The 18,881-nt window shown below is 36.7% G+C and overlaps 1 protein-coding gene across 1 annotated transcript in view; it reads left to right on the top strand.

The window, feature by feature from the left end:
- Window positions 1–18,668, top strand: part of LOC124595957 — a 123,721-nt gene extending 105,053 nt beyond the window's left edge. The window contains exons 7-8 of the mRNA XM_047134886.1: window positions 6,523–6,672; window positions 18,485–18,668. Coding sequence (XP_046990842.1) covers window positions 6,523–6,672; window positions 18,485–18,668 — 334 coding nt within the window. The remainder of the gene's footprint in view (window positions 1–6,522; window positions 6,673–18,484) is intronic.
- The last annotated feature ends 213 nt before the right edge of the window (window positions 18,669–18,881 follow it).

The raw sequence follows: 18,881 nt of genomic DNA, 5'->3' as shown, positions 1-18,881 counted from the left end.
GTCGCATATGATGTGGCACCTCATTCTATCGTTGTTGCCATTGGGATCATCAATTAGGAGCTGGCATTAGTATAACATTAATGTTATTCACAGGATAGCTCCTGTCCTGCGGTGTTTCGTTTGAATGGCAGGTTGCTGGCCCTGTCTTTTGTCCTAGTTCATTCATCTCCTCATATTCTTGGGTTGATTCTCTTTCTATTAAAATTGTTGCTCCTGTTCTTAAACAGATTCCCACTGGAATTTTTGTTATTATTACTTCTGTAATTTCCTTGACAGCCTAGCCTGTTTGTGGTGGTTGCCACTGGCCCAGGTACGGAAGTCATTGTCCCTTTGGTGTCTGGTTTTCCCTGGGCTGTTTATATTTTAATTTCTATTTTTATTATATTTATTATTATGGGCCACTGTTCCCTGTCTCATTTTGCTTTGCATCCTCCTGTATGAGGTCAAATGAGTCAGCAGTGGCCATAAACTGTTCCAGGTCCATATCAAGGACATGGAAAAGTTTTTCCCTAATAGCAATTGGTAGTCTGCCTTTCAGTATTCACAGTATGTGTCTTGGAGACATTGGCTCATCCCGGTATCAAGTCTTATTTAAGTACATTTCAAATTATTTGCACAGGTTTCCCTGTCTAGGATTGAATGGTTTGGGACTGTCAACCTGCTTTCTCAAGCATTCTTGAACTCACTTGAACCAGAAGTGTGATAGAATAACTTTTTAAATTCTGAAAAGATCTGACAGGTGTCAGCAATTTCCATTGCCCACAATGCTGCATCGCCAGTTATGAAGGAAATCACAAACTGAACCAACTGAATGATATGCCTCTATCACCAAGAAGCAGGCAGTACATCCTAAAACTCTTAATGAACTCTTCTGAGACTGTGTGGAACGTCTGTATTTTATAAGCAACTTTTCATGCTTTATATGCGTCAAGGTCACTCCATCGTCAGCGGCTGTCACACCAACAATGTGATCATCACTGCTCGGGCTGTATCTGCCAGCTTGATTGCAGTTTAAAATCTCTCAATGTTCACTGTTGATGAGGCTGTTACCATAGTGATAACTAGTAGTTGGGATTTCATTAGGTTCTCTAAATAGGTCCTCGTTGGTCTCACGTCCAACCATAAATGTTTGTTTCAAACACATCCTGTGACAGTTGTGCATTAATGTCACATTTCATGCAATTTGGTACAATGTTCAAATATTGTAGTGTAGAGATAACTTCAGTTTCTATTTTCTTGTCTAGATTACTGTACAAATCATTCACAGTACTACTTTTAATCTGTTTACTTGAATGCCCAGATCACTCACTTTACTAGGCAAATACTTATTTTGAGTAAGTAATTCTCTCATTTGCGATTGGTACGCTATCTGTTTCCTCATTTATGTGGTCCATGATATACATATCACAAGTGTCGAGAATCTTATTTAGTTGTTTGGTTGGCTTATTATCTCTTTCGAATTTGCATATTCTTTCTCTTTCTTCTCACTCCATTTCCTTTACTCTTTCCCTTTCTTCATGTTCCTTTTCTTATCCTTTGTCTTTCTTCTCATTCCTATTCCTTTATACTCTCTCCCAAGTCTAGCTTCTGTAGCAACAGAGGAAGGAAATTGTTTGCTGTCGCCTTAAGTAACAGCACCTCTTCTGTCGGTACAGCTTGTGCAGTATTAGTAGCATCGTCAGCTGATCTGGTGCATGTCTATTGATCCAGTGTTCCTACACGAGAACCAGAGATCTGATTACCTATCTCAGTTTCCAAAGTCTGGAATTCTGAGCTATTATTCTCTGTTTTGACATGTCATTAGTTAACTCTAACTCTATCACATTATCTGCCTCTAACATTTCTTTTCTCTTAAACCTACCCATGTTAGCTATGTAAGTACACAATGCACAGTACACAAACAAAAATACAATACACAAGAAATATCAACACACTGAAAACAGCACAATAATCTAAATAAAAAAAAATCACTCCCTGTACTAATCCCTACTCTTTGATGAAACTTTCCCACACAGCACTGCAAATTGTGTAGCAACAAGAAGCAATTTTGAAAATGCACAAATAAAATTTCACTTGTTGCACGCCCCCAAAGACACTCATTACCTTTATCCTTGAAGCTTTGAGTTGCATGGCACCAAATAATTACCTTGGATGCTATACAGTTTTATAATGTTGCTCAGAATCGTACTAGCAAAAGCTTTTTCAGCCTATGGTCTTTCTGATCAATTTGTACTCTCATTGTTGTAGTCAGTGGTATACTAGTGTGTGTGTGTGTGTGTGTGTGTGTGTGTGTGTGTGTGTGTGTGTGTGTGTGTGTGTGTGTGTGTTTTTGGTAATAATAAATCGTAAGATTGTGAAGGCTTTCTATATTCTAGTGCTTGATAGATAAATCACTTTGGACAATCTGGATAAATGTAAAATAATTTAGGAACAACTTGCTGTGAAGCACCTTAGATTATACTTTTAGAAATATCTCAGGATTGTAATGGGAATGTTTTTTTCACATGATTAATAATTTATACTTTCGTAGGTTCACATGGAGAAACACCTTTTGTGTGGTACACTTATTATTAATTCAAAGCTGAGCTCTTTTTTAGTTGTGGAATTCTCATAACTTGAACAAAAGATAGATGTGACGTGACAGTTACAAGAATCTGTCTTGATATTGATACCACTCTTTGCAAAATGAATGAAATTACTTGACTTTATTCTGTTATTTGAGAAATTAATTGTAACCCATCTCCTTTTTGCTTTACGCCACATAATATTGGGGTAATTTGAAAAAGAATCTGCTGTCTTGCCAATGGCAGCCAACAATACTAATTACAATTCATACTTTACTGCACGTTATTATCTCTGAAAAAATGTGCCATTAATTTTTCATACACGTAGGAATGGTAACGTTACTGAAATAAGTCATTTGCTTATCAGTAACCACATATATTTACCAGAAATATGTTACAAGATATGTACGTTTCTATCCGCATCTTTCTCATGGGAAGATTCAGATCAGAGTAAATAATTATGAAAAGCTATTTCTGTTAATTTCATTGTTCTCAGTGTCTTTCATACTAAACATAGATTATCATGAAATATCAATACTGCTTTTTATTTACATCACAATGAGATAACTAATATTTTTATGTAACCTTTTGTACACTGAATAACAATTCATTTTATTACTTAAATATTTCATGTCAACCATTAATTTTTTCTCATTTTCTGAGGTCCAGTACAGCACTTCAGTACAGACAGATGCAAAGAACAGGAACATTCATGACATGACCAACAAAAGTAAATGATACACAATAACAAACAGAGGTGTAGAACATGACCAGGCTAAATAAAAAGTTAATCTTCCACCACAAACACTTGACGGTATTTGCATCCTCTACACTGAAAATTCCCCTATTCCCCAGAGTCAGCCCAACTGCACACAATAACACATGCACATACATAACTGATGGCAACGGCCTTGCTGCGGTGGTAGTGTCATTTCTCATCATATCGCCAAAGTAAAGGTCTGTCAGCTTGGCTAACACTTGGATAAGTGACCATCTGGACTGCCGAGCACTGTCGGCAAGCGGGGTGCATTCAGTCCTTGTGAGACAAATTGAGGAGCTGCTCGATTGAGAAGTAGCGACTCCAATCTGATAAACCTCACAATGGCTGGGAGAGCAGTGTGCTGACCACATAACGACATACCTCTCCATATCCCCATCCAGTGATACCTATGGGCTGAGGTTCACAAGGCAGTCGGCCAGTACGGTTGGTTAATCCAAGGCCTGTTTGGATGGAGTTCAGAGGTCATACATACCTGATATCAAACTACATACATTATCTGATCAAAATGCCTGGACACCTATTAGTTGGCATTAATTTGGGGTGTGCCCATCTTTCACTTTTATGTAGCTTGATCTCTGCTGAAAACACTTGCAATGAGGTATTTGAATGTCTATGGAGGAATGGCAGCCCATGCTTCTTTGAGAGCAGAAATGAGAGAAGTTAGTGGTGTTGAAAGTTGGAGTCTGGAGCAAAGCTGGCATTCTAACTCACCCCCAAAGGAGATCCATTGGTTTCAGTTCAGGACTTTTGTTACTAACGATTACCTCACAGATGCTGTTTTATGACACAGTGCATTGTCATACTGATACAAGCAATCATTGTCTCCAAATTTTTTCCTACTGTATGCAATAGACAGTGCTGTAAAAGAGGTTCATATACTTCTGCATTCTGTGTTTTCCTAATTGAAGTAAAAGGGTCACAACCTAACCACACTATGCTGTTAGCAGTACATGTGAAAGCAAATAATGTTTTCCAGGCAGTCACCAAACTTAAATGTATCCATCACAGTGGCAAAGGTTATAGTGTGATTCATCACACCAAATTACCCATTTCGTGTTATCCACTGTCAAGTGGCATCACTCTTTATCTCATCTCAAGTGTCACTTTGCTTTGACTTAATAAATGTGTGGCTTATGATGAGCTGCTCAACCATTGTACTCCATTCTTTCTAACTTCTAAACGTAGTCAATGTGCTACCTGGATTGCCATTGCACATTAGAACTTCAGAGTGATCCCTTCTGCTGATTTCATGCAAATTTTTACAAGTACAGTCCTTAGTGGTTGACAGTACCTGTCTGCCTGTACATGATGTCTGCCTGGTTTTGGTTTAAATATGTTCCTTTGTATTTGCAGTCCACAAACACATCACAAACAGTCTACTTAGACAGCTTTAGAAGGGTGGAAATGTTCCAAATGAATTTGTTGCTCAGTCGACCATTGTCTAGTCCACATTCGGAGTCACTGACTCTCCAGACTGACCCATTCTGCTGTTACTGGTTCTCTGCTGACAACACAACAATCCCAACCTCTTTTTATACTTGCAGGTCCACTTGTTGTGACTTCCAGTGGTCAGTCCTGCATAACACAAGGATGTCCAGATATGTTTGATCATATAGTGCACAGACACCAAAACACAAACAAAAGATTAATGAAAAACACGCAGTAACAGTTGGCAACATGATATACAGTAAACATACAAACCAAAATACAGTAAAAGTGAAGTGTTCAATTGAAATGTGTTAAAATTGGACATCCTGGTGTATGCAGGCCAACAAAGTACAACTCCAGGACAACACATATCCAGTAATAAGATCACAAAACATAGTAGAACCGAGTAGTAACTTAATCTTACAAGACTTGTACTCCAAAAAGTCATGCCACAGAACAAACAATCTTTCATTTGATTGCGTAGATGGACTACATCTCAAAGAATAGAGAAACAACTAAGGAATGATGGAAAAAGTAGAAGGTGACAAACAATTTGATTTGGTAATCTTAGAGTCCAGGGTACAAGACAGTGACACTGGATGCACCAAGTGCTGCTAGATGTATTCTCCATTTTTAGTCCTCACTTGCAAGAAAACTGTTTATCTATCACAGCAGTTTTGTTGATATTGCATACAGGAGTCATTTCTTTAAACATTCATTTTAATAGGTCTGATGACTCCCTTAATGTGAATGTGTCAGTGGGTCGGCACTACATACAATCAAGAAAAATACTGACCTAATTTTTTTTTCTTTTTTTTTTCATTCATATTCCAGACTGATTATGCAAAATTTTCGCAAAATCCTTGACAATGAGCTGGGGCTTATTTTGAATATTTCATTAAACTATCATGGAGTGATTCAAATTACAATTTTTTGAAATATATAACTCATAAAATTAGACTTAAAAATTGTATATTTTATTTACAAGTTGTGTAGATTTTTGACAATTCTGTACAAAACAGTAAATCTGCAAAGATTTCCTCTTGAAAGATGCTCATCTCTTTGGACATAATAGATATTACTTCGATCAAGCACTGTACACTATTAAGGAGCGCCTACTTTTTGCACAATTGCAGTTTTACGAATTGATCAATTAAAGAATTAGTATCTTATTATGTTTGTACTTCATGATATTTGAACGCTCGCAACTTGTTTTCTTCTACCCTCATATCTGATGTTTTAACTCCACATCACGTTTCATTGCTGTTTTAGGTCGTCTAGTTACTTGGTAACTTCCATCTAGCGCAATTCATGATGTGTTTTTATATATTTTACTGACTGATATATTTTATGTTTGTTTATGTTTAATGCTCTGCTATCTCCTGAACACGGATATCATTATTGACAAGAACTAGTACTAGTACAGAGGCAAAATTTGAGTCCTAAGAAATCAAAATATATTTGTTTTTAAAACAACAACATGGAAAGACTCACTACAAGAGGAGGTGTCAGGTAGCATTCAGGAACAATGAAAAAGAATGCTAGGAAATATTCAGCATCCAGACAGTTCTCAGAAGAAGAAACACACACATTCACACAAGCGCAACTCACACACACATGTCCACTTTTTTCATTGTAACTGTCTGTGACTCAACACCTCCCATATGTGGTGACTGTCAACCTATCCTTTCCGTGTTGTTGTTATTCCATTCTGGACTTTTCATTTGGTGTCAAAATATTCTTTTACAGATCATGTTGGAGATGTGGAAAAAAATTTATCAAAATTGATGGTTGCAATAAAATGACATGCACCTGTGGGGCTCTAATGTGCTACATTTGTCGCAAACCTGTAAATGGTTATGATCATTTTAATGAAGAAGGTGGTACAAATTATCATAAGTAAGTATATTATGTTATGTTGAATTTCTTATCATAAAAGGGAACAATTATCTGGATAATTTCATAGATTCATCAGGCAAGTATTTTCAGTCAATTATCTTTCTGGCAGGTACTCTGCAATGCCTACATTCCAGTCCTTCCTAAGTGTATCTATTTTCTGCCTTCCTAATGGTTTCCATGCTCACACTTTTAGAGGTATTAACTAATGTCCAATATCCTTGATATCAATTTGTTGCAGAATCTTAGAACATATTCTGATCGCAAATGTAATTGGGTAGGTATCTTGAACAGAATGGCCTCCTCCATGTAAATCAGTATGAATTCCAAACATGTCAATCATGTTAAGCCAGACTTCCAAAAAGCATTTGCCTCCGTGTGATTATATGACATACCAAGCAGACTTTGTGACTGGATTGAAAATTTCTCAATTGGGAGGATGCGGCATGTTACCATGGATGGGGAGTCATCAACAGATGTAAAATTAACTTCAGATGCACCTGAGGGAAGTGTGTTGGGATCTTTGCTGCCAGATATTTATGACCTTACACACAATATTAATAGTAACCTCAGACATTCTGCAGATGATACTGAAGCGGGATCGTGTGGTTTCTCCACTTACAGTCATTCACGTGCAGTGAACCGGCTTTATCGCCGCGCCCACGCACTATGCTCAAGGGAGAGGCTTGGTGACAAAAAACAACTAAAGCAGTTTCGGGACAGGACACATTTATTCTTCCTGGCGTTACAATAAATGACAAATACCATTCGTCGCTAGTTTCTCATATAAGGATTTTTTCAGTATTTCTAAATTTATGCTGAGCAATTCTCTTCCTTTCACTTTGTTATAAGTTTTCATACCCATATAATGTGGAATTTGAGTGTAAAGTTTTAAATGGCGGGTGGGCAGCATAAAATTATTTTGGTTTCTGGTGTTGTAATCATGTTGAAAATGATTTCCTACAAATAAATCAGAATTGCTGTGTACAAAGATAATCAGCTCATATATGTATAGTGATGGAACACTTAGTATTCTCAGATTTTTTTAGGAGTGGGCGACATGAGTTTCATCACCCTACATTGTGTATATTTCTAATGATGGTTTTCTGAAGTTTTAGTATTTGACACATACGGTTTGAGTTACCCAAAATACAATTCCATACCTTATTACTGACTCAAAGTAGCTGTGATAGACTACTTTTCTTATCCCCATACTGGTAGCATTGTACAATATTCTCATTGCATATGCTAGGCTATTTACTTTATTTGCAAGGCAATGTATGTGTGACCCCCACGATAGATTTTTATTTAGTTGCATTCCTAGGAATTTCACACAGCTAGCTTCCTGCAAATCCTCGTTTCTGTTACTTACCTGAATAGCATTTAATTTTGCTTATTTTGTTTTAAATTGCATTAACTGAGTCTTTTCCATGTTTAATTTAACCCATTTAAATCAAACCAGGTATCTAAATTCTCTAAAGTATATAATACAGTTTGTGGAATTTGATCTGTAATGTTACTTTCAATGATTAAAGATGTGTTATCTGCAAATAAAACTGAGTGACATTCAATATTAAGTGACAGATCATTTATGTAAAACAAAAAAAAGAGTGGGACCTAAGACAGAACATTGGGGTACTCCCAGAACATTGGGGTACTCCATGTGAAATGGTTTTCCATTTTGAAGTATAAGTTCCTCTCTCTGTGATGTTACAACCACTCTTTGTCTTCGGTTGGTTAGGTAGGACTTAATCCATTGTAATACCGTGCCCCTAATTCCACACTTTTCCAGTTTACAGGATAGCAAGGAGTGATTCACTCTATTGAAGGCCTTTGATAGGTCACAAAAAATTCCTGTGGCATGCAGTGAGTTTCTAGAGACAAGCTAATTTTATCAACAAAAATTATTTATAGCAGATATTATGGTTTTGCCTTTTTGAAATCCATACTGATTTTTTGAGATTATTTTAAATTTTTCTATGAAATTTTGAATTTGTATGGTGACTATCGTCTCAAATATTTTTGACAGTGATGGAAGAAGAGACACTGGACGATAATTTCCCATGTGTTCTCTTGTGCCTTTTTTGAATAGTGCCTTAACTACTGTGTATTTCAGTGTGCCTGGAAAATAACCTTCTTGAAGGGACTGGTTAACTATTGTAGTTAGTGGCTACACAGTTATTTTGGAGACTGTTTTTAACACTTTTGTTAGTATCCCATCCCATCTTGCTGATGTTTTACTTTTTAGTGACAGCATCACATTTTCTATATCTTTTCCAGTAGTTTTTGTAAATGTATTGAAAAATTCACCATCAGGTTTCTCACCGTTGAATAAATTTACCATGTCTGGATACTCTGCTAGATTGAAATTAGATTTGTTTATATTTATAAAGAATTTGTTAAACAATACAGAAATTTGAGCAGGGTTTACAATAGTTTTATCATCTACCTTGATTTCAGAAATACCTTAGTGCAAACAAAATTGACTTAAATGACTTCTGTGTGGACTTGGATCTAGAACTGATTGCTTGGGGGCCACCAGATGTTAACTTAATTATTATTTCTGTGTACTTTCCTTCAAATGACAATTTTGAGAACATCAGCAAACTGGAAAGCTGTCTGTGTGTGACAAAGAGACAGCTTTTATGAACTTGGTAAGCACCTATGGATTCTTTTTAGCAAGTTATCTACCAACAAGAGGAGATGTCTGTCTTGATTCAATTGCCAGAACCTAAATATCTGGGAATACGAAGTAAGTGTGGTTGACCATATGCTTACAGATCATAGTGCAGTAATCATGAAGCTATGGACAAACTCAGTAAGCACACAGCAAATTCCCAACTGGCATTCAAATTATGTCCTTGGATATAGAATTATTACAAAGAAAAGTTTATATGAATTCAAAACTGCAGTGTTTTCTACAGATTGGCATCAGATGTCTGAAGAATTGGTTCCAAATGATACATTCAGTGTCATGTTCCAGACCCTTAAAACCAAATTGATAAAAATTTTCCACTAAAACCCAAACAATGCCCAGTTGCTAAATCAAAATACAAACAGAATACTGTATAGAGCTGGTGTAGTGCTAGATTAGCTAAAATAAAATGCATTGTACAGCTACTAAATGATGAAGTCAAAGCCACTAAAGATATTGGCATTAAGGATGTACAGAAAAGAAGTAGAGAAAGCAAAGAAAGAAAGCAATTCCTGGTTTGTTGAAGAAGCTCACAATCATTGCAAGGCAGTGTAGAATCTGATCAGTGAAAATAGGGAAAAGCTCACTTCGTGCTTTAATTCTTGCAGTCCAGGTGAATTTAATGGCTATTTTATAAACCTTGTGGGAAGCTCAGTAGGTGAAATTCCTGACTGTGGAGCAAATTCTGCAGTTCATATGAAATTTGGAAATAAATGCAGCATGTTAATGTGGAAGAGACTGTATTCAAAGGCAAATAAAAATAGTAAAAAATTACAAACATTCAGGGAACCCTGATGTGTACAGCACGTCCTGCACTACATTAAAACTGTAATCTGTGAAATTGCTCTACCAGTGACAGTAGTAGTAAATAAATGCCTCCGTGCTGGGTATTACCTGACTTAAAAAAAGTAGAAAAAACAGTAACAGTTTATAGGAAATGTAATCCACTTCAGTTGTCAAGCTACAGGCCTATACCTATAATACCAGTGCTTGCTAAGGTGATGGTGTCTGTAGTAAAAGATTAGCTATTAAGTTGTTTTAAAGGAAATAACCTCTTTTATGATATGCAGCACAGCTTTTGGAAGAAAGTCAACTACAACAGTAGCAGTAGACTTAATTACAAATCAGGGTTTTGAAGACTAGGTGTCCTACAGTACTGGTAATTATTGAGGATGTAGTTGCTTTCAGGTATCCAGGAAGTATGGGTAGTTAGCCTAGAAAGAAAACATCAAGGATGAAATTTCAGAGAGAATAGGGGGCCTGGAAAATTGTTAAGAACTTTTTTACTGTGTATCAGGCAAAATTAGAAATTGGGAAATACCTGCAAAAGCAAAAATTATCAAGCACAAGTCGTATTATTTGCCAGTTTTGACCTACACTTCAGAATATTGGCCTTGGATAAAGAAAGATCTAAGCAGAATACAAGTAACAGAGATATGCTGGCTATGAGGAATCCTGGGTAAGAAGAGAACGAACAGGATAAGGCATGAAACAACACAATACACCCCTTAGATCAGTCCCCTAAAAGAAACTATGTAGAGAAATAGGTTTAAATGGTTTGGACATTGTAATAGGAGTTAGTGAGGGACACTTCATGGTGTTCGATATTGCCCAAGATAGCTTTTCTGTATACCACCTGACCCACATTACACAGAATACAGTATGTAATGAAACATCTTTTGCTTCATAATTTGTGATTAGATGCTAATGCACACATTATATACACAATGCAATATAACTAATTAACTTACAGGCCTTCAGATTAACAGTAATTACCAGAATCTGTAATTACCAGTATTGCATTATTTCGGAATCAGCTATTTGATAAAAGTTATGGGACAACTAATTATGTAACTGTTGAGACAAAAAGTGAAGATGTCATGATAACATAAGAATCAAATTCCAACTTTGAAATAATTAGCAAATTAATCACTAAAATTCGATTATTTCGTGTAAAGACAAATTAACAATTTTAAATGTTTCACAACCAGATGTGATTAAACTCAAGTAGGGTCTTAGGGAAATGTGTCAGTAAAGATGCCAAACTCAGAATGTCTGCAATTAATTTTGTAATTACACCTTTTAGAATTTTGCAATGTAAACGGATGACCTCTTTGAGATTATGACAAAACAATGTTTCTGTATAAAATGTTAAGCTTGTAATCTTATTCCCCAGTCTTTTAAATTCTCCAATTTATGTTAGCACAAAAAGTTATTCAGTAATTAATAAGAAACCTGTAATTTTGTGTCAAGTATTGTTAATCACATTTCATCACTTTATTTTTATCTCAAAATCTAAAAACCAATACTTGAAATTATATTTATTATAAATTAACGTTGGTTTACTTCAAAATTGTTTTGACACCGAGAAAAAAAAGTTCAGATGTGTGTGAAATCTTATGGGACTTAACTGCTAAGGTCATCAGTCCCTAAGCTTACACACTACTTAACCTAAATTATCCTAAGGACAAACACACACACCCATGCTCGACGGAGGACTCGAACCTCTGCCGGGACCAGCCGCACAGTCCATGACTGCAGTGCCTTAGACCGCTCGGCTAATCCCGCGCGGCTGACACTGATAAGCCAAAGCATATGACCACAGTCCACCCTAACATTGGAGGCTGCCTGGTGGTGTTGTGGGCATGTGACACAGTAACAAAAGTATGTAAGTGGAGCAGACACAGATGGGGAATCACCCTAGCAAAGATATAAAGTTTGGGCTGAAAATGGAGAAAACCATTGAGATAAGCAACTTCGACAAAGAACTGATTATTATTACACAGTGCCTGAGAATTAGTATCTCAAAAATGGCGCAGCTGGTTGAATGTTCATGTGCTATGGTCGTGACCATCTATGGAAAGAGGTAGAATAACAATGAAAGTGCTACTAGGCGCTACATGGTTGGATGTTCACAACTCTATATGGAATATGGGGTTCTGAGGCTTGTCTGCCCTGCAAAGTAGGATAGCTGGTGATCTGTGGCATATCAGTCGAAAGAGCACCATACTGGTGCACGGAAGCACACTGTTCATCCTACATTGTCAAACATTGTGCTCCTCAGCAGACCACCCCTATATGTTCATGTTTACCATTGACATTGTCATTTATGATTGCAGTGGGCATGGGACCATTGGGATTCGACTGTCAATCAATGGAAATCTTCAGGTGAGTCACATTTCTGCTACACTAGGTCAATGGTCATCTCCACAAATGACATCACTGAGGCGAACGGCAGCTTGAAACATGCAGTGTGTCATGGACGCAGGCTCGTGGGACTAGTATTATACCATGGGTGACATTCTCCTGCAATTGCTTGGTAATAATCAAAGGCATGTCGACAGCTGCGAACCACCTGCAGCCCTTCATGCTTAATGTCTTCCCTGACAGATATGTCATCATTCAACAATATAATTGTCCATATCGCTGAGCTTGAACCATGCTACAGTAGTTTGAGGAGTGTCATAGTGAACTCAAGTTGATGTCTCAGCGACCATATTTGCCTGATGAAGTCCTATGGAACCTATCTGAGTCACTAAAGATGACTAACAAACTATTAAGCAGGGGGTCATAATGTTTTGACTGATCAGTGTATTTTGTAATGAAACTTTCTAATTATAAATCAGTAAATCTATTTTGTACACAGTGAGACCAAAAGGGCATGTATTGTCAAGAAAGTATATCAGCTGGGCTGCATGTTAAACCAAAAGAGAAAGAAATGCAGGTTGTATTGTTGTCCTGTGATGGAAGGTCTGTGTAACAATGCTGTTTTGTAAAATGTTTGACTGTCAAAACGAAGGTTTTCTGGAACTGACTTTAATTTGAAATACGAGAACCTCACATATTGACTTCTCAGGACTATCTGAAAATGGATTAAGCACCCTAATGTACAGTTTCTGCAACATGGTGGAGATTTCCATTATAAAAGCTAAGTAGTCAGCCTTTTAAAGTTTATTTAAATTGGTACCACCTTGTTATCAAGTTACTCAATAAGTGTTGTGAAGTTTAATTAATTAATCAGATGATGGCTTCGTTAGAATATGTCAAAAGAATGGTACAAAATAGACTTCCAAGATGAACCCTACAGTGTACAGAATGTGGACAAAGACCCATTGGAAGTCAACAAACAAGACGGAGAGAACAGGTGAATTATGTGATCTGAAGAGTAGTGGGAGAAATGCTGAATGGTAGACTGTGGGAGAAAAGAGAAACATGGAAGAGGCTGGTTGAACAACCTCCATAAGCAGAAACATTTCAGGAAGATGAGGAGGAGGAAGAAGAAGAACAAGAAGAAGAAGAAGATTGCAGAACTTGGATTTCTCCTTGCAAAGCAAAATCATACTCAGACAGACACTGAGCAGTTTAATATAAGAAACTTTGAGAAGGTTACACAGAAGAGTGAAAATAAGTACCATTATTTTTTCAAATATTATGATGAATGCAGCTTTATAATCATTACCTCTCCATTTGTGCCTTGTCATGTGCAGTTTATGTCAATGCTTATCACTAACATCTTTTGAGAAACGTTAATTATTTGACTTTATTAAATCATAAAATGAATGGAATAAGTCAAAACCTGCATGAAAAAGGCAAAGTCAGTTGCCAATGACATACACCCAAACAGCCATGATCACTTCATTTTGGAGTGCTTAACAGGTTCTTCTTGTTGATTATCCTGGGCAAAGGTTAAAACGATCTGTCTTGAATATTATGGTGTTGAGTGTAATGCGCCTGCCAGCAAAGGAGCTTTTGCAGTAGGTAAGTTGTGGGATTTGAGTATATCCCAAATTATATAGCATGAGCGCTTAAGTGTGTGGAGTAGCTTTGCACTGATTCTGTATAACGTGCATTTTTGTTCATATGATACACACTGTTAATATTGCAGTGTGGGGTGATATCACATAACTATCACAATGATCTGAACTTTGAAATAAGTCAAGAAGTTGCTGAGGTACAAATTAGTAGCTATTGATTGATAATTTATCTTATTGTAACATTAAGTTATTCCATCCCTTTACACTCCAAAAGCAGAAATGATTAACTGGCTTTCATGAAGACATACTCTATTTCATGAAGTTACTTGCAGAGCAGAACTTGCCTTCCTTAATAAAAGCAACAAGGAAAGATTCCAAACGTTAATAATTCATACTTTCCTTTCTAAAAATGGGCAAGCAAATTCTTAGATAAAATTATAAACCGTCAAACTCATTTGAGCTAAGTGAAAGAAAAATATTATATTCATACTGAATGATGCAATTAAAATATTGGAGAAAGATTTTGTGCAATCGATAAAGTATACTTGGCTACATTACAACCATGATCAGAATTAGAAAGATCTTCTAGTGGATCAAATTACTGACACAATGCCTTGACACTAATAGGAGTGGAGTAGTCCCATGTGACAGGTGGCACTTGCTACTCTAATACTGCTTAAACGGTCAATAATATGGTGGTGGGGGGCACATAACCTCCTGAGTACTGTTCCCCTTACGCAGCTTCTTTCTTTCACTGCTACCATCTCCAGCTACACACTTTTGACATGTTATCCGATATCTTAAAGAGATATATGGCTAGAATAGTATAGAGTCCAATGATGAGGCTATGGCAGTGTTGAATGGGTATTTAGCCGAATCATGTATTTGGATGGAATCCAGTCACTGGGAAAACAGTGGTCATCATGTACAATGATGTAAAGAGAGACTACGTCAATAAAAGAAAACTATTTTCATGCATAAAACAGAGTATCACTCTTACACCAAGAAATTTTCATATTGCCGTATTCAAGAAAAACTCTACATGAATTTTTAACCTTAAGCTACCCTGGTGGGCAATGCATTTTGTACCAAATTGAGGAGGTAAATTATGTTTTTGATACCATCAATTATGAATATACAAGGCTTTATTAATGTGGTAATCTGTGTGTGTTGTTCTGAATATCTGATCTGCTCGTATAACAATTTTCCATACTCATTTACGCAAATACTGGGTTGGTCCCCAATCATTACTGCACACAACTTCCCTCCCTCAGGCTGACTGGTGACAGGAAGGGCATCTATGCAAAATTTAAAATAAAATAGGTTTGCCAAATCGTGAAATGAGCAGACCCCTAATGATCGGATAAATGCTAGCAAAGAGAGTATTCTGAATATCTCATCTGCAAATGAACACTTTTCCCTCTTAGCCAAACATATGCCTAAACTCTGTCTTTTGAAATTACATTACTGACAGAGCTCTCAGCACAGTTTTCAGTATTAATCATAACACGAATGCAGAAATGACGATTGTAGAAATAAATGAGTGCTCAGTTTAAAACTGATTTAATTCACTTGATAGAGGAATTGCTTACTGACGTAATTGGGTACCCATTAGATACTGTAATGAAAGAAAACACCTCTGGATCACTATTTATTATTGTGATTACTGATATGAGATGGAATAAGTCATCTTCAGATCAAAAGCAAGTGCGACAAAGCACATTTAATCTGGATGGCTGAGGATAGAATATTAAATTACAACACTAGGTGCACATATTGAATATGCAGAAAAATGCACCCACCAGGGACAACATCTTAGTGAAATGATGAACTGTGCAACACATTTGGGAGTAAAGTGGTGGTCATTCTGATCTGTAAGAGGTAACTGGGTCGACATACAGAAATATAAACCTATATCAGTGGTACCAGTGTTGTTCGCTTCAGTCCAAAGATGTATGGTGCAGCTCTCCATGCTAGTATATCTTGTGCAAGCCTCTTCATTTCTGCATACTTACTGCACCCTCCATCCATTTGAACCTGCTTGCTGCACAGTTCCCTCAGGATGTGTCCTATCAACCAGCCCCTTCTTTTAGTCAAGTTTCACCCTGAATATATTTTCTCCCTGGTTTGATTCAGTACCTCATCGTTAGTTATGTGATCTACACATCTAATCTTCAACAGTATTCTGATCACCACATTTCAAAAGTTTGTTTTCTTCCTGTCTGAACTATCTGTTTCCCAAGTTTCACTTTCATACAAGGATGCACTCCAGACAAAATATCTCCAGAAATGATTTTCTAACATATAAATTTGTATTAAATGTTAAAAAATTTCTCTTTCTCAGTAATGCTTTTCTTGCTGTTGCTAGTCTATGTTTTACATCTTCTCAGCTGAAAATGACTGAAATAATTTTGCTGCCCAAATAGGCATTTTTATTCTACTTCCTTCAGGATTGCCTGACTCAGTTTGACTACATTCCATTATCTTTACAGTGAACATACAGTGCGTAGTGGGGCGATCACTCTGTTGCAGAAATAATTCAAAAGCCAAGATCGCTTAAATACTGTTTACTGGATAATCTGTTTCAACACACTAAAGGTACCATCATCGGATCTGTGAAGATATAACTGTACAGGTTTAAGGGAGGGCTTACATGAGTTAAACTATATACATTACTATTAACACAGTACCACATACCTGAATTTAAAAAAAAACAACTGCTCTCATGGTCATTCTTTTCAATCAGATATGTAAAACCGAAGTAACAAGATAAAACTATTTGGTACATGACCGCTGCTCGACTAACAATGGTTGGCATCACACTGCCCTATTCCGTGCCAGTTTACCTGCTGCGATTCTAGTGGTTCACAACCGGCCACTAGATAGTGCTGTCCAAGCAGTGCACACACAGTCCTACGGTATAACCACTCATTACTACTACAATACAACTTTACTATTACTGCTAATCAAATACCCATGCAAAGAACACTTTGACATACACTTACTGTACATACTATACATGCTATAAACAGACTATACATGCTATAAAGTACATCAATTACAGAGTAAAAAAGGCATTATCCGTATTAGTACCATACAGAACTACATATTATAATTTACCCTTATTCATATATGGAAGTCAGGAATGTACACATAGTAAGCTGTTCATAACGTGACTTAGATACAATGTGACGAGTGACTAAAACCTGTATGCTGGACTTTACCTGCCTGGGCACTGAGGTCTTAGGTATCGTAAATTCTAAAAAAGTACTAACATGCTATAAAAGGCTCTCACCATCTATACACTCATTATGAACGTAGTACGGACTGACTGTGAAAACCTGCATAGCCAAGTCAGAAACAAACCGAGGGGGCAGACATGCACACCAGGATGCACAGCCACTCCATGTGCGCTCCCAACTCGGTCCATCCATTCAACATACCGAATGGGGAATAATGGAAAACATATTACTATGATACCAAGAAAACCCCATTCTGGCTGGCCATACATAAATATATCCGAAGAATATAGAAAATGTGATGAAGACACATTTGGCAGGCAATGGTAATCGTCAAGCAAAGATTTACTGGCCAGGCTTACCAACTATGCGTCAGACCTCATAACAAGCATTTACCATAACATGGCAGGCCACGCCCTGCAAAAAAAGTCATTTATTGGTCATGTTGTTTTTTAGGCATCTTAAAACTTACTTTTCTGGTGTGTACAGTCACAGATCAAGCACTGGTTGCTGTTATTAACTTATTCCAATAAAACCATTGTTCATTGAGTTAAGAATGTGGTGTGTGACATGGTAGAAATAATGTTTGTAATTTTATAATGAACTTGTTTATTGCATTTTTTTAATAATTAGCTTTCATCTAATATTGTGCTACTGTGTGAAAAATATTAAGAAAAGGATACTGATCACAATTGAAGAGCCACGATTGACTCAGAAGTTCAGTATTGCAGAAACATGTATAGTGTATTATTGTGGCAAATTAAGGATAAAGGAGTGCATTGTTGCCAAATTATTGTATTATTTGTGTAACAAAATCTACTTGTAGAGCTAGTATTGTTTCACATGAACAGTGTATAATAGGAACAAGAACTGTACATGTGAGGAAATTGTATTATTGTAAAAAGCATGACAGTGATTTTATTTGAACTCATGATGTTTTCTAATTGTAATAATTTTTAAAAATTGTCAATCCTTGTTCTATTGTATGTCTAATTGTAGTAATTTTTAAAAACTGTCAATCCTTGTTCTATTGTATAATGTGTGTTAAAGGTTAAAGTTTGTTGTCAGCAAAAATGCTCTGATGTTTCCAGTTACTGATTTATTTTCTTCTTTCTTCTCCCTTAAAGGTGTCCACTGTTCAGTAAAAATGATGACCTGCATGTCAAAGCTGTTGAAGAAGCTGCAACAAAGGCTAGAAATGAGACTCTAGCTAAGAATCCCAATATTCAACTGAAACATGATCCAACACTCATACTTCCAGAACGGACTCAAGAAGATGTTCCTGGTCAACCTAATGTTCATTTTATGTAGTGTGATGAAAGATAATGAAAGATTTGCTCCACCAGCTCATCAGATATTCTGCTCACCAGATTTTCTTCATTTACAACTTCTACCAGGTGGTATAGAAGAGCTGAATAGGCTTGGATAATGTGTCAAGTCAGTAGCTCCAGGACTTGACAAATGGCCAGAAGTGGACTGGACTGCGGCAAAGTGTCAGTATGTGAGGGCGGGGATGGCAGGACA

This window comes from Schistocerca americana, chromosome 1 (assembly GCF_021461395.2).
Source record: "Schistocerca americana isolate TAMUIC-IGC-003095 chromosome 1, iqSchAmer2.1, whole genome shotgun sequence".
Taxonomy (NCBI): domain Eukaryota; kingdom Metazoa; phylum Arthropoda; class Insecta; order Orthoptera; family Acrididae; genus Schistocerca; species Schistocerca americana.
The sequence above is the reverse complement of the archived record's forward strand: the minus strand, read 5'-3'. Positions and strand labels throughout refer to the sequence as shown.